The following is a 27,699-nucleotide window of genomic DNA, read 5'->3' as shown; positions in this document are numbered from 1 at the left end:
TCTCACACAGACGCACGGAACTGCGTATATGACAGTGACTGGTGGTGCTGTGATGGGCCCATGCGTGTGTGTGTAATGGTGCGTGTGTTGGCGGGTGTGAAGGAGCTGGGCAGAGCGGCTGCCCTGGCACAGCGCACAGGGTGTGGGCCTCCCTCACAAGTTTGGGAGAGGAAGAGGGGGAGGGGCGGTCCAGAGGAGCCTGGGTGGGAGGGAGCGCAGGCTCAGGGCTGGGGCCTTATACTGGGGGACCCCAACTGGTGTACTGGGACCCAGGGCTGCCCTGAGGGGCAGGCCATGCTCCCCCCCTCTGCCCCCTACAGCAGCTCCTCTCTTCCCTCTGGGACACTGTCACCCCTTGGGTTCTCCTAGAGGCCTTGGGGCTGACCCTGACCCCTGGGAAGCCAGGTGTGTCTTTCCTCAGTGATGGCCCTTCTGATGGCTCAAGGGTCTCAGCCCCTGTCACTGACAGACTCAAACTGCCCTGCGCCTCGCCGCAGGGTCAGAGGTCTGGGAGGGAAACGTGCTCCCCGGAGCCTCTCCGCACAGCACCCTCCCCTCATCCTCAAGGCTCCTGCTCCGTGCCACCTCCTCGGGTCCTCGCTGGGATCACGGGGGACTCTTTGGGCCTCCCTCAGCCAGAACTCGTAGCTCTGGGACAGCAGCGTGATGTCCAGGAGCTGTGGCACCTTGGTCAGGTTAACACCTCTGTGCCTCAGTGTCCTCATCTATAAGCAGTGGAAAATAGCAGTATTACCTCATAGGTTTGTTGTGAGGATGAAAGGAGTTAATACTTATAAAAAGGACTGAGAGTGTCTGGCACTTAGTGGAGAGTAAATGTTAGCTGCTAAGGCAGCGGTCAGCAAACTCATTAGTCAACAGAGCCAAATATCAACAGCACAACGATTGAAACTTCTTTTGAGAGCCAAATTTTTTAAACTTAAACTTCTTCTAACGCCACTTCTTCAAAATAGACTCGCCCAGGCCGTGGTATTTTGTGGAAGAGCCACACTCAAGGGGCCAAAGAGCCGCGTGTGGCTCGCGAGCCGCAGTTTGCCGACCACGGAGCTAAGGGATTGGAGAGCAGGTCCCCTGGTAGTTTGCTTAAGAAACGATCAAAAGGCTGCCCTGGCTGGTGTGGCTCAATTGGTTGAGAGTCGCCCCCTGCACCAAGAGGTCACTGCTGCTCAACCCCCAATAGGCAGTGTGCAGAAGCAGGCAAAGGATGTCACTCTCCCCTCTCCCTCTTCCTCTCTCACTAAAATCAATCAAAACATATTTAAAAAAAGAAAAGAAAATAAATGATCCAAGGGCTGAATGAATATTTCTGACCAGAGCCACATGCGGACATCTGGGACCACTCATCGCTCTCCTCTCTCCTTCTTGGCCCTCGGTCCTTGCCTCACACGTGCCTCAGGGCCATTGCCCTTGACGAGGCCACTTTCTGAAGCTCCTGTGGCTGCCTCCTTGTCATCATCCAGATCACCTCCTTGGAGAGGCCGTCACTGGTCAGCCAGCAGGGGACAGCCCTCCCCTCTGTCCCCCATCCACTCTCTGTGCCATCACTCTGCCTTGCTTTCTTTCTAGCACTTCTTTGTCGTGGCTCACTGTGTGTCTCTCCTGATCCGATTGTAAACTCTGTGAGAGTGGGGGCCGAGCGTGTCTCACTCACTCTGTAACCGCAGCACCCAGCGCTCACTCAATAATGATGGACACACAAATGAGGAGGTGATGGGACAGAGCTCCCTAAAGTTCCGCAGGATGAGGTTCCTCTGGCCCCTTGACTCCAGTTGCCCGACATCACCCTTCTAATCCACTTCAACAGCTCACCTTTCCCCTCTCTCCTTCCTCCTCCAGACACTGCTAACCACAATGGCGAACTTCACACCCGTCAACGGCAGCTCAGGCAACCAGTCTGTGCGCCCGGTCACGGCAACCCATAACAGCTACGAGACTGTGGAGATCGTCTTCATCGCCACGGTGACAGGCTCGCTGAGCCTGGTGACTGTGGTGGGCAACATCCTGGTGATGCTGTCCATCAAGGTCAACCGGCAGCTGCAGACGGTCAACAACTACTTCCTCTTCAGCCTGGCGTGCGCCGACCTCATCATCGGCGCGTTCTCCATGAACCTCTACACCGTGTACATCATCAAGGGCTACTGGCCTCTGGGCGCCGTGGTCTGTGACCTGTGGCTGGCCCTGGACTACGTGGTGAGCAACGCCTCGGTCATGAACCTTCTCATTATCAGCTTTGACCGGTACTTCTGCGTCACCAAGCCCCTCACCTACCCGGCCCGGCGCACCACCAAGACGGCCGGCCTCATGATTGCTGCCGCCTGGGTCCTGTCCTTTGTGCTCTGGGCGCCTGCCATCTTGTTCTGGCAGTTTGTGGTGGGCGAGCGGACAGTGCCCGACAACATGTGCTTCATCCAGTTCCTGTCCAACCCGGCGGTGACCTTCGGCACCGCCATCGCTGCCTTCTACCTGCCGGTGGTCATCATGACGGTGCTGTACATCCACATCTCCCTGGCCAGCCGCAGCCGGGTGCACAAGCACCGGCCGGAGGGCCCGAAGGAGAAGAAGGCCAAGCCGCTGGCCTTCCTCAAGAGCCCCCTGATGAAGCAGAGCGCCAAGAAAGCCCCGCCGGGAGCCGCCCGAGAGGAGCTGCGCAACGGGAAGCTGGAGGAGGCGCCGCCGCCCGTCCTGCCGCCCCCGCCACGCCCGCTGGCCGACAAGGACACGTCCAACGAGTCCAGCTCCGGCAGTGCCACCCACAATGCCAAGGAACGACCGCCCACAGAGCTGTCCACCACGGAGGTCACCACCCCGGCCACGCCCACCCCTCGCCTGCAGCCCCGGGCCCTCAACCCAGCCTCGAAATGGTCCAAGATCCAGATTGTGACGAAGCAGACAGGCAACGAGTGCGTGACAGCCATCGAGATTGTGCCTGCCACGCCAGCTGGCATGCGTCCAGCGACCAACGTGGCCCGCAAGTTTGCCAGCATCGCCCGCAACCAGGTGCGCAAGAAGCGGCAGATGGCGGCCCGGGAGCGTAAGGTGACACGGACCATCTTTGCCATTCTGTTGGCCTTCATTCTCACCTGGACGCCCTACAACGTTATGGTCCTGGTGAACACCTTCTGCAATAGGTGCGTCCCCGAGACGGCGTGGTCCATCGGCTACTGGCTCTGCTATGTCAATAGCACCATCAACCCCGCCTGCTACGCCCTCTGCAATGCCACCTTTAAAAAGACCTTCAGGCACCTGCTGCTATGCCAGTATCGGAACATCGGCACTGCCAGGTAGACAGGCAGGGGCGTCCGAGGAGGTCCTGGTGGTCGCATGTGTGTGCTGTGGGACCACATGGCTCAGCTGTGTGGGGGCAAGATTTGGAGGCACCTCTCGTGTTCACAGTCGCTGAAGAGGACGGAGGTCCCGGACCCTGTGAGGCTCAGGAGGAAGCTCTGGCTGGATTCAGAGAGACCAGCTCTTTGCTCAGAGGAGGGTCAGCCTAGGAAGGGTCTGAACTGGGACTGCCTGACCCATCTCTCTTGTCCTGCCTCAGGGAGCTGGGGGCACTGGCCTACGGGGACACTGGCCCTATGACTGACCAGCAGGGCTGGAAGAATGGACATCTGGAGGGGAGCAGAAGCCAGGACCCCCTTGGGAGAAGCAGAGGCCAATGCTTAGGAAAGGAGACTCGGGAGGAGAGTAGGGTTCCCCATTCTGTTGTAACCGGTGCTTTCTGCCCCCCTGCACCCTGCATGAAGGCTCAGCCCCCTCTCCCAACTCCCACTCCTTGCTGCAGCTCCTCAGCCAGGTACTGGTTTGATGGGTGGGCTGGCTGGAGGCCAGGCAGAGTGGGCTCCGGGGCACCCCCCTTCTTCAGGACAGCCCCGGTCAGTCAGGATGGGCCAGCAGGTCCTCCATTCACACTCGGGAGCTGAGGCCTGGCCTCCCATGGTCCCAGCCTGAGCGGGGAACAGCCCGCTGATTCTGAAGAGCCCTCCCCTCCCCTTCACAGAGTGAAGGTGGGGTGTGGTGTTCCCTTGGCCTCTGCAGTGACGAGTCCTGGGTCACCAGAGACAGAGAGATGGACTTTACCCACACAGATTTCAGTGCCAGTGAAGGTGGGGTTTAAGGCTGGCAAGCAACCCTTATCTTTCCTCTCCCAACCGATAGAACCTTCCGGATGGGCAGTGGCTGGACCCAAGGACCTTTGCCTGGGAGTGTCAGCCCGTCTTGTGGGTTCCTGCCCCAGCTGTGGTGTGGCCCCGGACAAGGGCGGAAAGGCTCAGAGGAAAGCCTCAGATGGGGGTGCCCTTTCACGGGGCAGTGGGGGGCCCTGGAAGAAATTTCAAAACTGGTCTTTTTCTATGAGCTCCGGGGAGCACCGAGCCCCCCAAAAAGCCACCTTTCCCTCCACACTCTCCCCCTCCCAACAAATGACCACAGCAAAATCCCCAGGAAGGGGCTTTTATATATTTTAAAAAAAAAAGCTTTTATTGGGAGAAAATGAGATTTATTTGTTTTCTAGCAATGGCATCATTGTGGGTACGAACAACAGGGGAATGGGAATCAGACTCCTTTGGGGGAGGCTCACGCTGCCAGAACCCCTTGTCCCTCCCCGCTTTGGGCACTTGGGGGGTGGGGGAGAGGAAAGGGACCGGGCAGGGCATGATCGATAAAGCTGAAGAGTCACGAAAGGCACTGGTGGGTTACTCTGGGGCCGGGGGAGGGAGGCCGTGGGCCAGGGCTCTTTGGCAGTCAGGCCTGGCCTCTAGTCCTTTCCCTTCCCTTTCTTGGCTGTAAAACAAGAAGGAAATAGGCGTTAGGAGACTTCAGGTGATGCCTCTGCTCCTCAGGGAGAAGGAAACTCTGCCCCCTAGTGGCCCTCCGTCAGGGACCTGAAAGCCGGTGGGACAGAGCAGCCATTATGCTGCTGGCCCTTCCCCTCTCCCCCAACTTAAACTTTCCCGGGGGCTCAGATCACCCAGTTCCCAGTCCCCAACCCGAACCCGGGGCAGCAGCCTCGCCTCCTCATCTGAGGGGGGCCCTTCACCTCTGCCCGGTGGCCTCGGGGCTGCTGGGGCTCAGGGGTCCGATGAGGACCGGGAAGCATGAGCAGCGAGCCCCTCCATGCCAGAAAGGGCACAGCTGGCCAGAGGCTCCACGGGCTGGACAGGGACAAAGCCGAGCCCTGCCAGCATGTGCCCTGGACTCGAAGCCAGAAGGGCTTCCTGCCCCCGGAGCACGGCGGGCGGACCTCAGCACATGCCCCCCGCCCCCCAAAGGTGTCTCTACAGACAGGGACTCACTCCCCAGGGCCCCAAACCTCAGGCTCAACCATTCCCCTCTCAGGCGGGGGCAGCCCCCCGCCCCCCCTGCCCCCTCTCCCGGCAGCTGACCTTTGGCCTTGGCTTTGGTCTTGGGGGTGCAGGGCTTGGTGACGCGGATGGTCTCCTGGCACTGGGCATTGTAGCGCGCCTTCTTCAGGGTGCCTTGGCGGGCCTTGGTGCCCGAGCTGCCGTCGCACGAGCCCCAGCTCTCAAACTTGTACTTGCAGTCGGCTGGCCGGGGAGCGCCAGGGTCAGAGCCGGGCGGCCCGGGCTTCCGTGAGGCCGGCCCCCCCGGCCCCCCCCCCCCCCGGCCCCCGCCGCGCCCCACCTCACCTCCGAACTCCTTCTTCCAGTTACACGGCACCCGGCACCGGACGCGCTGAGTCTGGGCCCCGCAGGTCCCTTCGCGGAACCCCGCCCCGCAGTCCTTGCTGCTGGGGGTGCAGGGCCCCCAGGTCCACTCCGCGCATTCGCTCCCGGGGCCACCCTTCTTCACTTTGTCTACAACGCACGGGGGACCAGAGCTCAGGACCCGGGGCGCCCCTTCCATCCAGGGGTCCCGGCCGCGGCCCCCAGGAGGCCAGCCCCGAGGCGGCCGGCCTCACCTGCCCGTCCCCAGCCCTCCTTCACCCCCCAACCGCACACCACCTTTCTTTTTGGCCGCCGCGGAGGGGAGCGCCAGCAGGGTGAGGAGGGCGAGGAGGAGGAAGCCTCGGTGCTGCATCCTGGGGGGGAGACACGGGTCCGAGTCACGCGCCCGTCCCCTTCCCCGCGGGGGCCGCGCGCTGGGACCTCCCGCCAGCCTCCCCGTTTTCCAGGCCCGAAGGCTCCGGCGGCTCCGGTGGCGGCGGGCGAACTCGAGGGCCCGACTCCTGGAGGGCGAACGGCCGGGGGGCGTCCCCCAGGACGCAGCTCAGACCCCCCTCCGCCCCCGGCCCGGCCCCGCGGCGGACAGCGGCCCCGCCGGCCCCGCGCGCTCACTCGCTGGCTGCCCGCAGTGCTGCGCTCCCTCCAGCGCCGGCCCGTCCCGCTCCGGCCGCCGCGGCCCCTTTTGTCTCCAGAACCGGTCTGAGCCGGTCACATGGGCCCCCGCCCCCTCCCCACCACTGAGGAAGGGCCCGCCCCCTCCCCACAAACCCGCGCCGCCCCCCCACCCCCGCCCGACCCCGGCGTCCCCGCCTCCGCTCCCGCTCCGCGTTCCTGGCGCCTCCGCCCGGGCGTCCCGCCGCCCGTCCCGCATCCTCGCTTCGCCCCGCCGGTGCCCTCCGCCCTCAGCGGCCTGGCTCTCCTGCCCGCTCCCCCCCGCTCTGAGCCCAGGGTCCCCGGACCCCAGGCCTTCGTCTGGCCCCGGTACCCCCGGTCCCCGGCCCCAGCTTTCTATCCCCGCCCTCTGCCCCCTCCCAGGGGCCGTCCCCCCTTCCCGAAGGACGCCGGCCTCCCCCCGAGCCTTCGGCGGAGGCGTGCTCGGAGACCCGGTGTGTCTCTGGGCCCGCGTCCCAGCTCGCGTGGCTCCGTCCCCCGCGCCCCGGAGCCTTGTCTAACCCCGTCGGGGCCCCGCTCCGCTTCCCAGGGCCTGCTCAGCCCCAGCGCCCCGCTCGCTGCTGGAAAGGCGGGCCAGCCCTCCGCAGACACTTGGCCTCCGGTGCCGGGAGGCGCTTTGCTCCGTCGGGGGCTTGGGACGGGAACCCCGGAGGCAGCGCACGGGTCGGGAGGGGTCGGCGCGGCGCCTTTCCCGGAGCGCAGGTTTGGGGGTGGGGGAGTTGGAGGAGGAACCCGCAGGCCTGGATTTGGGAAGACTTGGGAGCTGACAAATCCTGAGAAGTTCCAGACCTGGCTTCGGCGGCAGCAGCACATGCCCACCCTGGGAGCTGGGGATCACCTCACCCGACCCCCCTAAACAGAGAAAGCCACTGAGGCCTGGGGGAGGGGGCTTGCCCGAGGCCACAGGGCAAATAGACCTAAGAATCCAGTCCTGCCCCCGCCCCACTTCTCTTTCACTTTCATTGTTATCGTCCCTGCGGGAAGCGGGAAGGGGAGGAACTCAGCTCCTCCCTCCGCCCCACCGAGCTAGGAGCCCGGCAGAGGTCAGGTCCGGGGCAGACCCTGGGGCCCCACCCCCTAAGGAGACCCAGAGAAGGGTCTGGGTCCACGGTGTCCAGTCCCCCCACTCTGAGGATACCCCAGCAGACTCCCCTGCTTCTGTCATATCCCGCAAGAAAAGAAATGCAGAAAGGAAAAAAAAAATCTCTTTACTGAGTCACACCCAGCTGTAAACAAGTCACCAAGAGAGCCCCACCCCAACCCCCAGGCCACAGTCCTCGAGGAAATACTGGGGAAGGTCAGTGGGGTAGGTGCCAAGCAGGGCAGCGGGCAGGCGAATGCAGCAGGCTCCAGGTTGGTGGGAAGATGGGGTCAGAGCAGGAGTGGGGACTGGGCTCCCAGGAGCCTCAGAGCAGGGCCCTTAAGGACCAGGTGGCTAGGAAGGCTCCCTGATAGAGCTTCTAGCCCCTCTGCCCCCTCCCAAACGCTAGGGAGGGCACCCACTGAGGGTGAGGGCGCCTGCAGTGGCCCAGCCCCAGCTCCCCAACGGCCTGCCCAGTTCAGTCCAGTCTCCTACTCCCCCGTGAGCCTCCAGGTCAGCCCGGGGCTCAGGGGTGTCGGTGAGATGCTGTCGCTCCTCAGAATCCAGCCCTCGGTTAGGGCGGCTCCTCAGGGGGCAGCAGGGGCTCCTTCCCGGGGCGTGGGTCCCCCTGGCTGTCCGACTGGAATGTGGCAGTGAGGAGGGGGCTCGTGCTCTGGCCGGTGCTGTCTCTCCTCAGCACTGGCCCAGCTACACAGCCGTCTCCTGGTCCTCCCGCTGAATCATCTGGTAGTGCTGCCGGTTCTCCAGGTAGGCGGCCAGCTCCGTGTCCTGAGCCTTCTCTGCCCGCTGCCGGGGAGTGTCGCCCTGGAGGAGGGAGGAGCCGTGACCAGGCTTAGGGGAGGGCAGGTGCTCTTCCCAGGCTGCGGGCGGGGGAGGGAGGCCAGGCCCGGCTGGGCCAGCTCCACCCAGCTGGCTCAGGTTTCTTAAGGTTGAGGAACAGCTTTAAATCCCCAGAGGTGGCTGGCCCTCCCCGAGGCTTCCCTCTCACAAGGGCCCAAGTCTGGGAGAGCGTTGGTTGGGGCCTTCGTGGACTCCTTGCCCACCCTGTGAATCTGCTCACCTGCTGGTCTGTCTTCATGAGCGAGGCCCCTGCTTCCACGATGTAGTGGCAGATGGTACGCTGGCCCAGGGCCGCTGCCTGGTGCAGACAGGTCTCCCCGCTGGGGAACAGGGGCTGGCTGTGGGCCCCATCCAGCCCTCTAAGCCCTCCCATCTGTCTCCCGAGGGTCATCAGAAAGGGCAGGAAGTTTGGGGCCCTAGGGTAAGGGGGTGTGGCCTAGAGGATGACAGATTGGCCGGAAAGTGTTTATGGGCGCCCACAGACCAAACAGGAGGGGTTGAAGATGGGTTTCCAGGGTAACCAGGGTCCTGCACTGCCGATACTCACTTTTCCTCTACAGCATCAAGGATCTCTTGGGGGGCTGGTGGAGAGGGGAGGGACAGGTCAGAGGCCTGGCAGCCTCTCCTCCCTTCCGTGGCCCAGCCCAGGGGCCCCAGTGGCACAGCTTACCGTGGTCCAGCAGGTAGCGGACCACTTCCTTGCTGCCAGTGCTGACTGCGTGGTGCAGGAGCGTGCGACTCTGACCATCTCGGTGCATGAGGTCCCCCCCAGCTCGGTGCAGCTCCTGGAGCTGAGGGCAGGAGGCAGAGCAGGGCTGGGGCTCCTCTGGCCCAGCCTTTCCAGCCACAGAAATGCCCCCCAACTCACAGGCTACCGGCCTGGCACTAGCGTGCTCACACACACCACTCCCTAGGGGCTGCTGGAGGTCTTTCTGGAGTGTCAGGGCTTATCTCACCCCGAGTACCCAGGCCCTGGAGCCTGCAGCTCCTCTAAGACTCGCTCCTTTCTGAGCACCAGGGACAGGTTGACTGAGCTAGGAAGCCCCTATGAAGGGACACAGATTGTGGGCTGGACAGGGGCAAGGCAGAATGGGACAGAGACCCTGCTGAGGGCAAGATGATGACAGACTGATGACAGCGCTTGGCCCCCCCAGAGGCACCACTCCCCGTGCCGGAGGGGGCTGCCGAGGAGGAGACACTGGAGCCAGGGCACTAGTACCTTACAGAAGTCGTTCCTCTTGGCAGCCTCAACCAGCTCTTCACCTGCAGGAACACCTGCCCGTTACACACCAGGGCTGGAGGCCTGGGCTGTGTTGGTGGGTGAATGTACACAGGGGGCTGCTGGGCATGTGCACCGAGGGCGGGGCTCATGGTGAATGTGACCACGTGTACCTCAGCAGTTGTGTCTGCGTGAGGCTGTGTACGGGCCCACCTCCCCACCACCTCATGCTGATGACCAGGGAGAAGCCTCACCTTTAGGGGGTGCAGCATCCCCTGGCAGTGACCTACAAACAGAGTGGGATGAGACATGACCCAGCTACAGCACAGGACTCCTTGCCCACCCTGTCAGTCTGTCACCTTCCCAGCCCCAAGCAGGGGCACCCTTCATTCTGTCAATGATTTATTGAGTGCCGCCTACATGTCAAGAGCCCTAGGCACTGCAGGTACCACAGTGACCACGGCAGACGGAGAACTGGCTCTCAGGGAGCTTACATTCTAGCCAGGGAGACAAACAAGGAGATAAATAAATAAAGTCTTTTGAGAGCAGGAAGTGCTATGAAGAACACAGGAGGACAGGGTAGTGTAATTGAACGGCAACGTCAGATGAGGTTCCCAGGAAGGCTTCTCTGGGGAGGAAACACCCAGGTGTACGTGTGAGCGGAAGGGGCAGCTCCGTGCAGAACAGGAAGTGTCTGAGGCAGCAAAGGCAAGTGCGGAGGCGGGCAAACTTGAGGCCTCAGAGAACCGAGAGGCAAGTGGGGCCGGCCTGCGGCCTGCGGTGATGGAGAGGAGGGGGCAGGCACAGGCCGTGTGCCCTGAAATGCCCACAGGGTACTGAGAGGCTCTAGGCTGGGGAGCAGGAGAGCTGGAGGCAGGGGCACGGTGGCTTAGATGGGTGGTGTGATCAGATGTGGGGGAGAGCTGACAGGACGCTGCAGGGTCATACGGGTGGGAGGAGGGATGGGGCCACAAAGGCAGCTAGCTGAGTGCGAGGCCTGCACTCAGGGAAGTGGCTGGGGCTGCAGGCAGAGCTTCGGGAACTGCTGGATTATAGGTGGGACTTAAACCAGGGACTGGAGGAGCCGGGACTCACTGGGGTGTGGGTGAGCAGGGGGAGGTGGGGAGAGGAGAAGTGGGGGTTGGGAGGTCAGGCCGGGCCGATGTCCCCAGCAGCTCTGGGTCCAGGATATAAATCTCGTCCTGGGCGATCTCAGTCACATAGTTGAGGTGTTCCTGTGGGTAGTGAGGCAAGGGCTGAGGATCAGGGCTGAGGGTCACAGCCTTGCAGGGCAGCCAATGGTGGGTGCAAGGGCCACAGGCTAGCAGACTTGAAGAAGCCTCTGCTCTGGACGTGAACACTGGCAAGAGGCAGGCAGGCGAGTGGCCTGCTCTCCTCTGCCCCTCACCTCTCCATTCACCCCTCCCCTTTCCCATCCCCAAGCCTAGGCACTGACCTCTGTGTACTGGGCCTACCAGCCCCTTCCCACTGATAAACCTTTTTCCAGGCAACCTGACCCCTGGCCAGATGTGCTTTTTCTTCTGTGTCTTCCTGGGTGGCACCTGCACTTTGAGGCCCTCCCACCCACCCAGCAAGCCTTTTCTGGGTACACTGGCTCCCTGTCCCTGTTGGCACCATCCCTGTGCACCCTATTCTGGAGGGCAGGGCCATGCCTGTCCATGGACATGGACGATCTGAATGCTATGGAACATGAAGACGGCTGTAGATGGAGCAGGACGGCGAGTGCTCACCTGGGCCCGGTCGATCCTGTAGAAGCGGCTGGCAGTGGTGGCTGTGGGAGACAGTGAGCTGGCTGAGGATACAGGGTCCCTTGGCCAGGCCCAGGTCTTCTGCTGCCCCGACCCAGGACCCCCCAGGGAGGAGGCAGGACGTGGATTGGGGCTGCCAGGAGCCAGCCCTTCAGGGCCACTTACCGTCCAGGAAGCACCACTTGGGGGACAGTTTTTGGCATGTCAGGGACATGGCTCCAGCACCTTCAGGCTCCTGGTGAGAAGAAAGGCGGGGGCTGGGTGAAGCCAGAACCTGGAGCAGGAGGGAACAGCGCAGGGCAGGCTCGGGCCGCCTCTGCCTCACCTGCTGGAGCCTCTCGATGTGGGCGCGGCAGAGCTCTAGGTCGCTGTCTCCTGGGACCACCACAGTGCCCAGTGGCACGGCTGGAAGACAGAATAGGCTGTTGGCAGCCGGCTATATCCCACTGCCCTGCCCTTAGGGGACTCGGCGGCTCTTCAGCTGCCCCTCCCCCGCCCCACCCCTCGAGCCCTGCATGCCGCTCACAGGCCTCCTTGAGCTGCTCCTTATCGTAATGCAGGGCGTCGTAGTCGTGCATGCTGACCCTGCTCACTTGGATCCGTAGCTGCTCGGGCACCGGCTGCTGGCTGAGGGCAGGGGCAATAAGAGGGGACTTGGCAAGGGCCCTGTCCAGGAATCCAGCCAAGGGTCTCCTCCCAATAGTCCCTGGGGCGGAGGGACTATTAGCCACTTTCCAGTTGGGGAAATCAAGGCTCAGCGAAGGGCAGAGTCTGGCCTTGGGCCCAGGGCACATGGAGGCTGTGAAGGAACATACTCGCTGTGCAGGGGCGTGGCACTGCGCCGCTTGGCCTTCTGCACCATGGTGGCCTGGTTGCGCAGGGCGATGCGAATGCGCGAGGCGGCAAGCTTGCAGGGCTCGCCATCCACCTGCACCGGGATGGCCTTGGACGTGGTGAGCACCACCTCACGGCACTGCGTCAGCCGCTCGCCATGCCCGCCCACCTGCAGCGCTGCCTGTGGGCGCAGAGGGCTCAGGTCAGGGGCCAGGGCAGCATGATGGGGTCCCCAGCTCTGCTCCTGCCAGGGGAGGCTCTGGCCAGAGAACAAATGGAAAGTGACCCCAACAGAGAGCGGCGGGAGGGTGAGACCCCAGTAGAGAGGGGAGGTAAGGGCAAGAGCCAGACAGAGGTGATAAGGCGATTGTCCAGTCAGAGGGGATGGATGAGTGTCCCTCAGACACAGAGAGGCTGACAGATACTCTGAGTCAGAGAGAGGAGGAGACAGTGAGTGCCCAGCCAGAGAAGGGAAGTTTGGTGACACCCCCTTCCATCTTGGAGCCGTGCTGGGCACTGCACAAAGCAGAACGGGGGCTCCAGGCAGGCCCCGTGCTGGCCCACTCACCAGGGACGTCATGGTGAAGCCAATGACCTCGAGGTAGCCGTCGTCATGCCGCTGGGGCTCGAAGTCATGGTGCTCCCCAGGGTGGCCCCAGGGCATGGTGCCTGCGCAGTACCTGGAGGGAGGGAGCACGAGGGCTCAGAGGACAGTCCTGCAGGATGGAGACAGCAGGGCCCACAGAGCCTGCCCCTCCTCACCTGGGGATGTTCAGGAAAACAATGCACTGGGGTTTCAGGTCCTGAATCTTGGGGGTCAGGTCAGTTCCATCACACTGGAGACAGGAACGGGGAGGGTGTTGGGGGTACACGTGTGTGCCAAGCCAGCCTCCCTCCCACCTGGGCCTGTCCACTCTGCCTGCAGCCCGGCCTGCTCACCACCACTCGGATGTGCTTGGCCAAGTCCTTGGAGCTGCCCATCAGGAAGTCGGAGAAGGCTGTCTGTGGGAGACAGAGGCGTCACCATCTGGTCACAGAGACCTTCCCTCACCACCTCTGGCAGGGGCCCTGTGGGGCCTGGGAAGAGGGGTGCTGCTGGGCTGGCACACCCAGACTCACCCCGGCATAGAACATCTTGTTCCGAAAGCGGCTGTTGAATTTCTCTGGGTTGGCCTCTAGGTGGCGACAAGAAATGGGGGCAGTCAGTCAGTCTGGGCCTGCTGGGCTTACAGGCGGGGGTGGGGAGGAAGGGCTGGGCGCCGGTGCCTTTCACTGGTGGGGAAAGTCTCCGAGACACTCCTGTGTCCCTGCCTCCCCAGCCTCCCACGGCCACCTCAGCAAGAGACTGCCAACCTCGAGACTCGTGGAACTCCAGGGTGACGTGGGCATCAAAGCCCAGGCTGAAGTAGTTGTTGAAGACGTCCAGAGGCAGCTGAGAAAAGGTCAAGGGACCAGCATGAGGGTCAGGCCTCACAGACACCTCCCTGCTCCAGGCCCAGCCCCAGCCAGGGCACTGTGCTTGCTCAGCCACACGTTTCAGAGGCCTTTTCTGCAGTTCACAGGGTCCTCCAGAACCTCTTCCCCGCCACCTGCCTGCCTCGGGCTCTGTCCCCTCGGCTCCCCTAGGTGCCCTGTACACAAGAGCACCCCCTCCCGCTGGCATTCTTCCCTGGCTTTCCTTCCCCGTGTGCCATAGTCGGTAGGAGCTCCACAGGGGGACTGTGTCTTGCTCACTGCTTAGAACGGGGCCTGGCAGGTTGCAGGTACTTAGTAAATATTTGCCAAGTGGCTGAATAACGACTGTCTTGTGAGGTGAGTTCCATTATTCCCATTGTATAGACGAAGAAGCCGACATTGGAAGAAATGAAGAGACTGACCAAAGCCCCAGAACAAGGGAATGGGAAAGGGCCCAGCCTATGACTCCGGGGAATCCCAGACACCCACTGCCCCTGCCCTGGCCTACCCACCCGGTCAGTGGCACCCTCTTCACGCTCCTCAGGCCCCGCCTCAGGGTTGGGCTCGGCGCGGAGGTCCCAGCGGTCCAGCTGCACCACGTTGCCCTCCTCCACGTGGGAGAGGATCTTGGACACAGGCTCATCTGTGTAGCCCTGGTGGGAGAGCAGAAACGGAGCCCTTCCGGAGGACAGGCCTCCCCACCACACAGCCCACCCCAGCGGCCCGCCTCCCATGGGCTCTCACCCCGCCCCAGTTGAGGGTGCGGGCCAAGTCGTTGCCAGTGCCCAGGGGCAGGATGGCAACAGGCGGCGGTGGTTTTAAGCGCAGTTGGTCCAGGGTGGAGAGGATCCAGCCGACCTGGAGGGGCCAGAGCAGAAGAGTCCTGGTCAGGCCAGTGGGGCCAGGCCCAGGCCCAGGCCCAGGCCCAGCCAGAAGCAGGAGGACTCACCGTGCCGTCACCCCCGCACGCCAGGATCCGCAGGTTGTGCACTTTGCGGTACATCTCCAGCCTGGGGTGAGGAGACAGGAACGGGTCAGGGCATATGGGCTGGACCCTGAGCACTGGGCAAGCCCCCACCACTGTCCCCACAGATCCTTGGCCAATACTTACGCCTCCTTGGGCCCTCCCTGGCTCAGGTCAAAGACTTGTCGGGGATTGAGATACCAGAGGAAAGACTGGATGATCTTTGCACCCTGTGGGGGACCAGTTGCCAAGAGGGTCAGGGGTGGTGGGCTGAGGTGGGGAGAAGCACAGGGAGAAGGCCTGGGAAGCAGGCCCAATAAGGGGCAAGGGGCAGAGACAGGATTAGATGTTCCCCAGAATCCCTGGGAAAGAGACGGGGCAGAAGTCTGATATGGAACCTGGAACAGCTGTGGGTTCTGGGGAAAGGGGCAGGAATCTTGACCCCATGCCTCCCCCCAGGCTCTGTGGAGCAGGGAGGTTGTGCATACCTGGTTGCCCCCACTCTTGGGGTTCACAAACACCAGCAGGGGCTTCATGAGGGGGGACGGGGTGGGCCTGATGATGAAGGGTCTCCAGCGGCCCTCCTGGGAAACACAGCCCGTAGGTAAGGCTCCTTCAAGTCTTGGTGGACCCTACCCCCATGCTCAGCAGGACCCCTGGCCGCCCCCCATGTACCACCTCTGGGTCAGAGCTCATGGTGGGCCTGGCCACAGAGAAGCAACTCGCAGGTCTGACCTCCCATCCTCTTCAGGGCCCCAGAGTCCAAAATGACCCACCAAAGGCCGAGCCAATGGCACCTTCCAAGAAACAGGCTCCTCTCTCCTGTCCCCTCCAGCCGCCCGCCTGGCCCCAGGTCTAACCTCGGGACCTTTCTTGCTGGATTTCCGCTTGAAGGACGCTCTCTTTTTCTTCTTGCTGGCCTTGAGGGTGTTCTGCAAGGGAAGCAGGGGCATTGGTGAGCAGGTGGGTGAGCTGGGGTGGCTGGCAGACCCCAAGTGGGTTTGGGGTGTCAAGGGTGCAGGAAGGCCTCACCTGGGGCCTGCGGGCACGGAGGATCCAGGTGGGCGGGATGACCACAGCAGCGTGGACCCCCAGGGAGCACGGCTCCTCGATCTGCTGCAGCATGAAGCAGGACACCTTGCTGTGGTACTAGAGGGGGGAACACAGCTGAGCTGGGCCAAGCTGAGCCCTGGGACCCCAACCCAGCGCAGCACGGGATGGCCTGCGGGAGCAGGGCGAGCACACTCACCGCTTGCTTGCACCAGGAACAACTGATGGCCACGATCTCCTTGCTGTGGAAGGCGAACTTCTGCTGGAAGCCCTAGGGTGGACAGGTGGTTGGGGGGCCAGGGGCCAGGCCTGGAGCAGCAGACCCAGGCCCTCTTCTGTTGTCAACCTCTCTCCACCCAGGGAAATTGAGCACATTTTTTAAAATTAAAAAAACACACCACACAACACACTATAAAATAAGCCCTCAGAACAAGGAGGCTTGGCCAGGGGCCTGTACTCTGAGGTAACTGCAAAGTGTTGAGTATGCACCTGAGGTCTGCTGGGAGGGCCCACAGCTAACTCCTGCCTGACTCAGATCCCTCCTTCCGGACCCCAGACCCGGCCAGGCCCCTGGTCACTCCCTTGTACACTGCAGTCACTGAGGGCACTGTATGCCAGACACTGTGCTGGGCACTGAGGTCAACGGAGGAAAGCGGGGCAAGACCATTCAGGACCTACACTTACTGAGGCAGACAGACAAGAAGTAAACCACGAACAAGCGAGTGAAATCACTGCGGACAGTGCTGGGAAGACCACCTGCAGTGTGTCTTCGAGCCACTGCCCCCTCCAGGAAGGCAGGAACCTGCTGCCTAGCTCAGTGGTCCACACCCAACGGGCGCTCAGCAAACACCTGCCGAGTTAGCACTCAAGACCACAGGTTCTCAGGGGGCTCACTGACCTCAAAGCAGTCCCGACACACTGCGCTGGAAGAAGCCCTTCCCCCCTGCTCTCTGCCCAGCCCAGAGACCAGGGCGTTTTGGAATTGACTGTGACTCATCCTGCTGAGCGTGAGCTCTGGGACTCTGTACTCCAGGGACACAGTGACGGACAGGCCACCTGACTTCCTTGGGCAGGCCTCTCACCTTCCCACAGTGCCGACACTTGCCATCCTGGCGCCGCCTGTGTACCCAGTGGTGCCGCACAAAGGTTGGCTGGTGGAGGAGGAGAGATATTGTTGGAGTGAGGCGTGGAGGAGAGGAGCCCTGAGCATGGCCTGCACCCCTCAATATATCAATGAGGAGGAATGGGAAGCTTTCCACAGTCCTGTCGTGAGATGAAGGCCCGGAGCAGGGTCAAGGCTCAGAGGAGGGGCAGGGGCACGTGGGGGCAAGTGGTGCCCCACCCCCTCTGTAGGCAGGGCTAGCCAGACCCTCCCCTTTGAGGCTTTCTCAGAGCCTAATCCCTTGTACTTCCCTGGGAGGGCCCACAGCTAACTCCTGCCTGACTCAGATCCCTCTTGTACTTCCCTGGGTCCCCAAACAGCCTAGAAAGAGCTGAGCCCTCTGGTGGCACTTGGGAACACTGCAGAGAGGTCCACTCAGGAAACTTGGGGTCTCCTTGCCCCTAAACTACCGTGAGCACTTACCTCACGGACATTCCTGGAGCCTGATTCACGGAAGGACGGCTTACAGCGGAAATTTATCTGTGAGAGATTACAGTGTCCACCAAAATGTCAGAACCCCCCTCTGGGGTCAGGCATATGGCCAACCCCTGCAGGAAAGGGTAGTCAGCATTCTCCTCACAAGACAGGAGAGCTCCAAGTTATCCCGGGAGCCCTTAGAACACAAGACACCTCCCTGCATCCTGCCTCCTCTCCACCAGCCAGAAGGAAGCTCCCCTTCCTCTGACCAGTACCCTGGGATGGGGAGGGACTAGAACGGCACCATGGTTTCCTATATTTTCCCTCCATCTCCGGCACTCCCAGCCTAGGCACCTGCAGACACCCCAGTCCTTGCCAGCAGACTTGTGCTGACTGGTCCCTGAAGACCTGCAGCTAAACTGTGGAACCCTGGTTTGACTTTCACTTTAGGGGGTGATGACAGGTCTATAATGCCTGAGGTTGCATTTGCTTCTTTTTTCCCAACTGTCCCTGCTTCGGCCTTAGCGAAGTGTGGGGAAGCTTTATTCTACGAGTTAAGGGCTGAGGGACGCAGCCCGCGTTCGCCTTGTTGGTGCCATTCCTAGTCGTACAGGCTTTCCTGTATGCTGGTCTGGGTTTCTGCTGCCTGGGGAGCCCTATCAGCCCTGGCAGCCCTCCCGCCTCTGCCTGGACCCTCCGGCCCAGCTGCAGACACACTGGACAATGGACTTTGGGAAAAGGTCTCTACAGTCGCAGTATGTAGAGCCAGGTTTTGGGACTACACATGACTGAGCCAACTATGAAGCTTCAGCAAGGCAACTGCCCCTTCCAAGTGTTAGGTTGGCTACTGATAAAACGGTGTTATGGCCATGCTTTATTAATTCATCCTGTTGAGTAACAGTCAACGTGTCCCATGCTGGACAGTGGGGATATAGCAGCTAATAAAGGTGGGAGCCAGGATTCAAATGTGGGCACATCAGCTTGAGGGTCCTTGGCTCTTCCCCACCTTACACACTGTGGCACCCCTGGCAGGCCATGCTTGTGTAATGTACCTCACATATATGTGCGTGCAGACACGTGTACTCTGAGAGGGCTCAGCACCTGAAGGGGCGGGGCGGGAAAGGTCGAACCACCACACTCACCTTCTCCAGCTGTGCGATGCAGGGGGTGTGCACCACGATCTTGCAGGCTGCACACTTTCTCCGGGGCACTGACTTCTGCTATAGGAAAGAGAGGGCCCTGAGGCACCAGGTACCTCCACGCAGGATGCTGCTTCAAGGGCAGGCAATCTTCACATCTTCCCCAGCACATCCGCCCTTTGTGTGCACCAGCAACCCCCACTACTGACTCTGGCATCAGGACACAGCTCCCATTCCTCTCACCACCCTCAGGTAGCCCACAGCAAGGGCGCTCAGGTGAGAGCCAAGTCTGCACCTTCCCCGGGAGGGGCTGCAGCTGTCCAGCCAGCAGGGGTCGGCCAACAGGCTTCTAGATCTGGCTCCATCACCAGGGGTCAGTGTGCTGCACACGACTCACTCACCAGCATCTTCGCTACACAGTACTGCTCCCCGACATAGCAGAAGTCCCCCGATACGTTGGTCTCGAACCAGATGTGCTCCCCATATGTTGCTGACTCCTAGAAGTGAGATGAGCATACTCAGTGCATGCTGGCCACCCAGCTCACCTGTCAGCCCCTGCCCTGGCCCGACAACCTCTCTTTCCCAAGACAAACCTGCTCCAGCCACCTCTATCTACTTTGCTCCATCCTGTTTTCTCCACTGTCCCTACTTGGGAAGACTTGGCTCAAACGTGGCCACCCAGGAGGCTTGCCCTGACCCCATAGGCCCATGGACTCCTCTCACAGCTGCCCATAGTACCTCCACTCCCAACTGCTTGTGTGGCCCAGAGCCCAATGGGGACAGTACCCATCTGCCCCTCCCAGCACCCAGCCACTCACGCTCCAGTCCACAGTGCTCCGGATCTGCCGCTCTGGCTCGCTGCAGGGGGCCCCGGGAGCAGGAAGAGGGGGTGCCAGGTGCTGGAGGCCCGACTTGGTGATAGCTTTCCTATAGAAAAGGAGACAGCTGAGGCCAGCTGAGCACTTGGTGACTCTGCTTTCTTCCCTCCCCACCTGGGACCTCTGCCCTCACTGTGACCTCAACTCAAGGCCAAGATAGGGACAGCAACAGGGAGAGTAGAGGACCCCCACCCAGCAGCCCAAGACTCTGAGAGGATTCCTGCAGGAGACTCAGCCTTCCTCACAGCCCTTCTGGGGCGCTGCTCCAAAGCAGGGTGCCTTGAGGTCAGGCAGAGCCTTGAGGCTCTTGCTCCATGCCAGCCCCCTTGGAGGCCGCACCACTTGCCCTGCCCGCCGCAGCTATACCTACGCAAGCAGGGCGCTCCAGGCCTGGGGTCCGGCCGACTTGCGCCGTAGGGCTACCTGGCGCCTGCGGGAGAGTGGGCGCACACGGGCGGGCATCACGGGGCTAGCTGTGGTGCCTGAGGCTTTTCGGCCCCCGGGGCCAGGGTGCTGGCCTGAGGGTCGCTGCTGGCTGAGGCGCCGATAGTAACCATGCAGGCCCCAGAGGGCCTGGTCATACACCACGTCAGCAGGGAGCAGGTGGGAGGAGGTTCGGCGCCCACGCCGGCGGCAACGGGATGCGGGCAGCAGGGTCCCCGCACTCTGGCGTGGGGATGGCCCTGATCTCTTGGTGTCTCGCTGGGTGGTACTCAATGCTGCAACTGTCACATCCTCCTCCTGGACCCCTTCTTCCTCCTTCTCCTCACTCATGCCCACAAGTCTGGCCAACAGTAGGGGTGCACCCAGAAGCTGAGCCCCAACAGTGGCAGGTTGTGAGGTGGGCACCTCATTCACGATGAAGCGGGGGTTGCGGGCTGGGGGTGCAGTGCTGGAGCGGCGGCGGCTGGTGCCCGGGGCCCGCATCCCACAGCTCAGGAGGCAGCCCTGGAGCTGTGCGCTGGAGCGGCGCCGCTGTGCTAGCGAGGAGGAGGCCTGACCAGCAGGGGAACGGCGCCGAGCCTTGCCGGTAGGCAGCCCCACGCCACTGGGCCGCCGCTGCCCCTCTCCAGGGCCTGGCGCCTTCCACTGGAAGTGTCTCCTGAAAAAGGTCTCCATGCAGGGGCAGGCGGGCGCCTGTTGGGCACAGAGACCAGGAGCATCAGGGCCTGGGCTGGGCCATGGCCCTGCCTGGGCCCAGGAGCCCAGCACAGCCTCTGCCTTTGAGCAGAGGAGACACTTGGTGGTGGGGGCGGGATGACTATGGCCTCTGACTCAGTAAGTAGGGGGTCTGAGGGTACCAGAGAACCCTCAAGGGAGCCCACATTTCCCAAGCTTGGAGCACTGATGCTCTCCCCAGTTATACCTCTAGGCTGCCCCAGGAGTAATGGGCACTTCCAGCTACCAATCCCGGCTTCCCCAGTCCAGGCACCATAATCCACAAAGTCTGGCCTAAAGGACTTCTCTTGCCTGAAGCTGATGTAAAGTGAAATAAAAAGGAAACTGGAAGTCTGGAGTCCTGGGTTCCATTTCGGAGTTGGCCTAGACAACGAGGGCAGAGGGCAAGGCCCTTCCTCTCGCCACCAGCTCGGTGCGGGTTAGGTTAGGTATCCCCTCCCGGCCTGGCACAAACCAAGGCACGATCATAAAACAAAGACACTCATCCTCTATACGACTCCCTGATTCTCAGCTCCAGTCTTGGGGTGAGGCTGAGTGGCACCTAGAAACACAGTGTCTGACATCTGCCTTAAGTTTCAGAGGACCCGGGAAAGCAAGGCCCTCAGAGGCCTGGAGGCAGATGCAGGGAGAGAGGCCACCCCAGTCTTTATGGGGGGCGGGGGGATGAGGAGACTGCGGGGGAGGAGAAGCCACGAGAAAAGCCTTCTGGATTTGGGTTTGTGCACGTGTCTGTATCTCTGCGGGGCTGAGAGCAAGAACTTTTCTGGAACTAAGCTGCTCTAAGGCACAGCAAGGACATCCCATGTGTGAAAGTACGGGGTGATGTCTGAAAACCTTTCCAGCCCTGCTGTGGAGGGTGCCTGTGAACTGTGCTTGTTCTAAGGAGTGCTAGAAGCCCCAACTCAATCCCAAACACTGAGTGCCCTGAGCCACCTGCAGGGAGGCAGGCCCCTTGGTGACCTTCCTGAACACCTGCTCCACTTTCTGTGCCAGCTCACCTGTTCCTGCCACCCCTTCTCCACAGGCCACTAGGATCACCTGCGCCTTGTCTCTCCCTAACAGTGAGGGAATGGCACAAAGCCTGGCATTGCTTGGGGGGGGGGGGCACCTCCAGAGTGCCCAGGGATGCCTGTGTCCCTCCATGGGGTGCTCTTCTGAGCCCTGACAGTCTCAGGGCGGTCTGAGTCACGGCACTCAGACATCGGCCTGGGGCTGACAGGAGAAATACTTGGCCTGCTGAGGGCCTAAGTGGGTGGGAGCCCTGGACACACGGTGGGAAATGATGGGCTTGAGGAGTCAGGCCTGGCTACACACCTAGCACCTACTCCTCCCACCCACCTACCCACCCACTCCGTCTTTGATTTGCTACTGCCCTGTGGGTCTGGGCGGGCAGTGTCAGGCTGGAGTCCTGGATGGGTGCAGGGGTGCTGAGGGGCAGGCGGACGGGTGGAAGTGCCTGAGTCCTGTGATCAGTGAGCAGCGCAGGCAGCCGTGCCTGGGGAGCAGTGCTCTAGACCGCCTGGCTCCAGCTCTGCCTGTCACAGTACCAGCCCCTGAAGGTGAGAGGAAAAAGGGCAGGAGGTGAGCTCTGTGGGCAGAGGGCTCTTGGCTGCTTTCTAAAATCAGTATCATCCCGGCTAGTGTTTACTAAGTGCTCATTTGTGTCAGGCACTGTCGTGCCCTTTACAAACACAGAGATCGTTTTGTGAACCACAGCCACCTTAAACAACACGTAGTTTCACGTCATGTTCCTGATGGGAAACTGAGGCTCAAAGAAGCAACCTGCCCCCAACCCAAAGCTAGGTAGTGCACAGCCAAAGTTGGAACCCCAGTCTACGTGAAGGTGAAGCCTGCACCCCGGAGACGCAGTGGGAGTGGGGTCTTTCCTCGTGGGCGAGAGAGCTAGCACGAAAGTGGGATGGGGTGAAAGGGAATCCTAGAAACATAAGGGCCCCATTTGCTGAACGCTTCCTACACGACAGGCCCTGGGCTAAGCACTTGCATTCACCACCTCATCTGATCCCCGCCACAAGCCTGTGAGGCAGGCGGGATCAATGGATCCATTATAGAGGTGACGAAACTGAGGCTTGAAGAGGTGCTGTAATAATGCCCAAGGTCACACAGCTGGTCAGCGGCAGAACTGGGACCCAAAACCCAGACTGCCTGACTCAGGGTTTGCTCCGCACCCAGGAAGAGAAGCCTGAAGGCCCAGCTGCCCGTTGCTGCCAGGGCACTGGCTTGCCAGCACCCCTCAGGGTATCAGCTTTCCCCACCCGCTTGGTCAGGCTGCCCTGTGACAGCTGCCCAGCCTGGAGATTAGTCACCCGGACACACCGCCTGATGCTAGTGTCACCCAGAAAACAAAAGGCCACAGTCAGTGGGGGTGGGGGAGGTGCAGCAGGCGCTCTTGTGGGCAGTGGTGAGGGCTGAGGGCTAGGCCCTATCTGCTGCTCCAGATCCTCACTGACAAGAGGGGCCAGGAGGAAGAGGTCACTTGCACACTCCACCTCAGGACACGGGGGCCACTTACAGGTGCCCCCACAGCAGTCTGGCCCACACACTGCTGGACAATCCCAAGTCCACATCTGCTAGGCGTCTCCTCAGCTATCCGAGTGCAGTCACTCCAAGTGGGGAGCAAGGCAGGCCTGGCCAGTGTTGTGTGACCATGTGCAAAGCTGTCCCTTCACAGGCCTCAGTTTCCTTATCTGTACAAGGATCCTATTAGACTGGCTGATTTGACATTTTATGACAAGCTCTCCTGCCAGGCACCCAAGCCTCTATGTTCCCAAGCCCCCCTCACTCCCCTCCCAGGCCCAGATGCCACGCTTCCTGTTCCTCTGATCTCCATAGAAACCTCTGTCCTCTGGTCAGCAACTGCCTGACTCTTGACTTCCTAACCGCTGAGGCTTCTCCTGGGACTGGTCAGAGCACAAGCTGGCCTCAGGGCCGTCCTAGCCTTTTCCCTGCCTCAACCTGGAGCCTTTTCCCACAGCATAGCTCTCAGCTGCAGCTTCTTCTCACCTCATGCTCTGTCACTTTTAACACCCTGGAGGAGGCCCACAGGGTTCTGACACAACAGCAAACTGGCTGCCCCTGAGCCTCTGGGTGGAAGGCTGGGGAAGCCTGTCACACCCAGAGGAGACAGGATGGGAAAGGACTCACGAGCCCCATCAACCTCCAGCTGGCTGTTGGGGGCCCGAGGAGGACAAAGGATGCTAAGGGAGAGACATGCATGGTGGTGTCTGGCCATGCGCCCTTGACAACAGGAGTGTGGCTCAGGCAGTTGCCAGTAGTGAGGGAGAAGCATGAGTGCTCCAGCTAGAAAGGACAGGACTCTCAGCCACCCAGCCGGATTATCTCACCCTCTATGCTGGTTTCAAGTGGAAAAGCCCAAAGGCTTTGAAATCTGTATCTGCCATTGTTTTTCTGGGCTGATCAACTAACCTTCTGAGTCTCAATGTTCTCATCTGCAAAATGGGATGATGCCATCGAGTTCAGAAGGTTGGCATAAGGGATATTCTGATGATATTAGTATAAAGCACCAGATGATACAACACCTGGAGAGAGCAGGAACATGGCAGAGCCCACACCCACAGCAGACACCAGGTGTGGATCGTGCTACCTCCTGTCTCTCTCTGCCCGTGGCGGGAGTGGGAACCCAGAAAGGGAAGCAGGAGTACCCAGGGTGGCTACCACCCACCATATGAGGAACAGAGCCTGGCAGCTAGATCCACCTGGGTGTCTGCTCATGCCATGAGGAATGTCCTGCGCCCCTGGTACCAGGCCTGTCCCCCAGGGACTCCTCTGCCTCCAGAGGTGCTCATACAACCCCCCGCCCCCCATGGGATTCAGCCAGAGTGCCCAATCTATGCTGTGGGGCAGGACCCTACTCCCCGCAGGCCCCTCTGGCTACTCTTGTCTGGGGACTGGTAGGCAGGGTCCCAACTTCCCCACCTCTACTCACTCAGGGGATCCTGGAAAAAAAAAAAAAAAAAGCACAGTGGGGAGCAGGGGAGCCTGGAGGATAAAGGAGGCAACCAGGCCAGTCATGTTTACCTCCGCTGGGTCTGCCCGGGCTGGGGGCAAACATTCCACCTCCCCTTTCCCTTTCCATCAGCTGCAGGAGACTTTCTAGGGATGGTGCCTGGGCCCACCCTGATCCACCCCAACCCAGACCCACCCAGACAGATGCAGGAGGGAGGAAACAGAAGGCAAGGAAAGGTTGGGGGAGCCCCCTTTGACCTGATCTGAAGGCAGGTGGCAGGCAGGAGGTGGGCGAGTGGGTGGGGACTGGGGTCCCTGTGGGCAGGCGAACCCTGGCTCTGGCTCCAGCTCCAGGCTGCTGGCCTCTTGCTGAGCAAGTCCTAGTTTGGAGAGCCAGCCGCCTGGCTGCTCCTCTGCACCCTCCCCCTCGCCACTCCTCCCCCCTCCTGCCCCTCCCCGCCTGAGACAGCCGTTATGAAAATAACCCGATTGGTAACCAACTGCACTTCCTCTCCCAGCGGTGGCTCCAGGCCCTGCAGCAAGCAGGCAGTGGGTGCGCGGAGGGGGTGGCACATACAGGCAGTCACACACACAGTCCCCAGGCAGAGCTGAAGCCTCCCCTCCACTTGGCACTAGTTACAGTGCAGCCCCTATCTCAGCTGAGGGGTGGGGTGGGGGGGGAGGTCTGAGGAGGGAGAAGTGGGGGTCAGACAGGTTCCGCTTCTGGCCACCTAATGCCTTTTGCACCCACTGGACAGGTTTTCGGGGGTCTGGGGAAAGTGTCTGAGATAGTTAAGCACTGGCTCCAGACAAAAAAACCCACAAAAATAAATATCTGTCGAGAGTTTTATAACTTACAAAGAACTTTTACAAGCATTATCACACAGGAGGCTTGTAATTCCCCTGCGAGGGCGGCAGTGTGGTCCAAGCTGAACAGACAGGCTCGTGGAGGCCGGGGACTGCTCACAGCTCAGAAGTGGCTGAGCTGGGTCTCCAAGCCCCGCTGAGGGGGCCTGTCAGAGCTGTCCTGGCTTGTGTCCAGGAGAGGCCAGCCCATGTCACACCCATCCTGCCCAGAATGCCACCCCTACTTATACTCCTGGCTAGCAGCTCCCAAACTTCCTGGTCCCAGGACCCCTTTATAACTCTTAAAAATGATTGAAGATCCCACAAGGTTTTATTTATGCAGGTTACAGCCATTAATATTTACTATATTAGAAACTAAAATGAAGAAATGTTGAAAATATTTATTAATTTGTTTCAAAACAATAAGCCCATTACATGTTAATATAAATAATACACTTTTATGAAAAGTAAACTATATTTTCTAAAACAAGAACATTAGCAAGAAGGGTGTCGTGGTTTAATTTCACGAATCTCTTTAATGTCTGCCTCAATAGAAGACACCTGGATTCTCCTATCTGCCTCTGTCATTCATCTGGGATGTCATTTTGATTGAAGTATATGAAGAAAATTCTGCCTCACATTGACATGTAGTTAGAAAAGGAAGAAGTATTTTAATAGCCGTTTCAAGCAATTATGGATATTCTTCTTTGCTACTGCATCAAAATATGACAAGTGGTAGTTTCTTAAAGGTTAGTGGCTATGTGGAATCTGAAACCATACCAATGAACTTTTCACTGGTCTAGCTTGCATTCTGAATTTTGAAACATCAAGCTTTGGAAAATATTGCTTTACTGAGTTACGAAGATCGTCCAAATGTTGACACATTTCATTATACAACATAAAAAAAAAATCACACCTGCTAATATCACGACTGATCTCATTAGAAGACTCTTTCAGTCCTGGGAAGGTAGCCGTCAGCCTCTAGATAGTGGATACAAGGTTTCCAAACTCCAATTTTTGCTCAAAAGCTCACATTTTATCATTAGCAACAAGTACTGATACTGTTTTTGAAGTGACAAGCTCACTTCATTCATTTTGAGAAAATGTCTGCCAAACACCTACTCAGAAGTTTTGCCCACCAGGTGTTCTTTCAAGTTAAAATGGTGTTCCTGAAGAAAAGTGACTAGTGCAGCTTGCAAAGCGCTTTTCAAGACAACCATTAAAGCTTGGAGTATCTTATGTATACTTCACGTTTCTTTTTAATTTTTTAAAAAAATATATTTTATTGATTTCAGAGAGGAAGGGAGAGGGAGAGAGAGAGACAGAAACATCAATGATGAGAGAGAATCATTGACTGGCTGCCTCCTGCACGCCCCCCACTGGGGACAGAGCTCGCAATCCGGGAATGTGCCCTCGACTGGAATTGAACCCGGGACCCTTAAGTCCCCAGGCCGATGCTCTATCCTACTGAGCCAAACCAGCTAGGGCTACTTCACGTTTCTTCACACAGAATATTTAAAAGATGTATCCTCAAGTATCTAGGCTTTATAAAATCAATACTTTTTTTAACCGCATTTTTCGTTGTTGTGAGTGTGGTGTGACGAATACAATGGCTACTAGTTTACGTTGGGGCCACTGCCTTGATTTGTGTCGAGGTTCCAGAAGTTTTACCCATCCTTGCTTTTGCACCATCAGTACAAATATTAACACGGTAAAAAGGGCACGAACCACAGCAGCTTTAAATGTATTATTATGAAAATGGTTTTGACCTCACTAAGCCCCTAAAGGGTCTAGCCCTCCCGCCCCGGACCATACTTTGGGAAACAGTGATCCAGCATGGATTCCAAATCCTCCAACCTGGCAAATGTGGCTTCTGTGGTGTGGCACTGACTCAGCCTCCTACGCCTTGACACAAACTCTTGGTTCTAACCAAGCCAACCTATTCTTTGTCCACCCCCCGCCCCCAATCTGGCTGAGCCTGAGCTCACTGCTGTGTCCCTGCACATGGCCTGCCTTCTGCTGGAATACTGATTGGCCTCCTTCCCCACCTCATATCAAAATCCCACCTGCTCACAGCTGCCCCAGCCAAGAATACATCCCTCCCACTGAGAACTTCACACTACCCATTTGGCTCCTCTATCACTGGACTCCTGAAAGTCCTGATTCTTTCAAAGCACATGCCTCATTCCTTCCACCCACCGGACTACACGCTCCCAGGGAACCAGGGGCAAGGTCTAGTGCAGGCGTCCTCAAACTACGGCCCGCGGGCCACATGTGGGTGTTTTTGCCGTTTTGTTTTTTTACTTCAAAATAAGATATGTGCAGTGTGCATAGGAATTTGTTCATAGTTTTTTTTTTTAAGGGTATAGTGTATTTTATTTTTAATTTCTTTATTAATTAAGGTATCACATATTTGTCCTCGTCCCCCCATTCCCATCCCACACCCCTCCCCACACATGCCCTCACCCCCCTGTTGTCCTTAAC

The 27,699-nt window shown here is 59.7% G+C and overlaps 3 protein-coding genes across 12 annotated transcripts in view; 1 reads left to right on the top strand and 2 right to left on the bottom strand.

The window, feature by feature from the left end:
• Positions 1 to 1,869: 1,869 nt before the first annotated feature.
• On the top strand, positions 1,870 to 3,303 carry CHRM4 (cholinergic receptor muscarinic 4; the record flags this gene model as incomplete). The annotated part of the gene is made up of 1 exon (XM_079788831.1): positions 1,870 to 3,303. One exon carries the CDS (start codon positions 1,870 to 1,872, stop codon positions 3,301 to 3,303), a length of 1,434 nt encoding a protein of 477 aa, XP_079644957.1.
• Positions 3,304 to 4,482: 1,179 nt separating this feature from the next.
• Positions 4,483 to 7,283, bottom strand: MDK (midkine). 3 transcript variants are annotated; one of them, XM_079788806.1, is made up of 5 exons: positions 7,167 to 7,283; positions 5,985 to 6,061; positions 5,670 to 5,837; positions 5,406 to 5,567; positions 4,483 to 4,803 (listed from the first exon to the last, which is right to left on the bottom strand). In XM_079788806.1, the coding sequence occupies exons 2-5, from the start codon at positions 6,058 to 6,060 to the stop codon at positions 4,778 to 4,780; spliced, it is 432 nt and encodes a 143-aa protein (XP_079644932.1). In that variant the 5' UTR covers position 6,061; positions 7,167 to 7,283; the 3' UTR covers positions 4,483 to 4,777. The 3 variants fall into 3 exon arrangements, with proteins under 3 accessions (XP_079644932.1, XP_079644931.1, XP_079644930.1); XM_079788805.1 differs by lacking the exon at positions 7,167 to 7,283 and adding an exon at positions 6,879 to 7,057; XM_079788804.1 differs by lacking the exon at positions 7,167 to 7,283 and adding an exon at positions 6,318 to 6,430.
• Positions 7,284 to 7,568: 285 nt separating this feature from the next.
• Positions 7,569 to 27,699, bottom strand: part of DGKZ (diacylglycerol kinase zeta) — a 41,869-nt gene continuing 21,738 nt past the window's right edge. For 3 of the 8 annotated variants that reach the window (XM_079789067.1, XM_079789070.1, XM_079789071.1), the window contains exons 2-31: positions 19,147 to 19,255; positions 18,730 to 18,825; positions 18,332 to 18,409; positions 17,196 to 17,252; positions 16,693 to 16,761; positions 15,810 to 15,881; positions 15,593 to 15,709; positions 15,421 to 15,492; positions 15,049 to 15,144; positions 14,708 to 14,790; positions 14,546 to 14,606; positions 14,341 to 14,454; positions 14,109 to 14,249; positions 13,495 to 13,573; positions 13,261 to 13,316; positions 13,081 to 13,143; positions 12,904 to 12,977; positions 12,710 to 12,821; positions 12,123 to 12,322; positions 11,834 to 11,934; positions 11,633 to 11,712; positions 11,473 to 11,542; positions 11,290 to 11,330; positions 10,634 to 10,773; positions 9,793 to 9,824; positions 9,539 to 9,582; positions 8,990 to 9,110; positions 8,867 to 8,900; positions 8,540 to 8,639; positions 7,569 to 8,283 (exon numbers count right to left, since the gene is read on the bottom strand). In XM_079789067.1, coding sequence (XP_079645193.1) covers positions 8,167 to 8,283; positions 8,540 to 8,639; positions 8,867 to 8,900; positions 8,990 to 9,110; positions 9,539 to 9,582; positions 9,793 to 9,824; positions 10,634 to 10,773; positions 11,290 to 11,330; positions 11,473 to 11,542; positions 11,633 to 11,712; positions 11,834 to 11,934; positions 12,123 to 12,322; positions 12,710 to 12,821; positions 12,904 to 12,977; positions 13,081 to 13,143; positions 13,261 to 13,316; positions 13,495 to 13,573; positions 14,109 to 14,249; positions 14,341 to 14,454; positions 14,546 to 14,606; positions 14,708 to 14,790; positions 15,049 to 15,144; positions 15,421 to 15,492; positions 15,593 to 15,709; positions 15,810 to 15,881; positions 16,693 to 16,761; positions 17,196 to 17,252; positions 18,332 to 18,409; positions 18,730 to 18,825; positions 19,147 to 19,255 — 2,629 coding nt within the window. In that variant the 3' untranslated portion in view covers positions 7,569 to 8,166. Of the gene's footprint in view, positions 8,284 to 8,539; positions 8,640 to 8,866; positions 8,901 to 8,989; positions 9,111 to 9,538; positions 9,583 to 9,792; positions 9,825 to 10,633; positions 10,774 to 11,289; positions 11,331 to 11,472; positions 11,713 to 11,833; positions 11,935 to 12,122; positions 12,323 to 12,709; positions 12,822 to 12,903; positions 12,978 to 13,080; positions 13,144 to 13,260; positions 13,317 to 13,494; positions 13,574 to 14,108; positions 14,250 to 14,340; positions 14,455 to 14,545; positions 14,607 to 14,707; positions 14,791 to 15,048; positions 15,145 to 15,420; positions 15,493 to 15,592; positions 15,710 to 15,809; positions 15,882 to 16,692; positions 16,762 to 17,195; positions 17,253 to 18,331; positions 18,410 to 18,729; positions 18,826 to 19,146; positions 19,256 to 19,576; positions 24,764 to 27,699 lie in introns of those variants that run through there. The other 5 variants (XM_079789068.1, XM_079789069.1, XM_079789064.1 and 2 more) reach the window with 4 other exon arrangements.

The sequence above is a fragment of the Cnephaeus nilssonii genome (genome assembly GCF_951640355.1).
Source record: "Cnephaeus nilssonii genome assembly, chromosome: 13".
Lineage (NCBI taxonomy): Eukaryota > Metazoa > Chordata > Mammalia > Chiroptera > Vespertilionidae > Cnephaeus > Cnephaeus nilssonii.
The sequence above is the reverse complement of the archived record's forward strand: the minus strand, read 5'-3'. Positions and strand labels throughout refer to the sequence as shown.

Bases quoted from the DNA above. Each gene is read 5' to 3' on its own strand.
- MDK (XM_079788806.1), bottom strand. From the start codon at position 6,060: ATGCAGCACCGAGGCTTCCTCCTCCTCGCCCTCCTCACCCTGCTGGCG. The intron at 5,838-5,984 runs GTGGTGTGCGGT...CGTGCGTTGTAG, and splicing joins CGCGGCGGCCAAAAAGAAAG to ACAAAGTGAAGAAGGGTGGC. The intron at 4,804-5,405 runs GTCAGCTGCCGG...CTTGTTTTACAG, and splicing joins GACCAAAGCCAAGGCCAAAG to CCAAGAAAGGGAAGGGAAAG.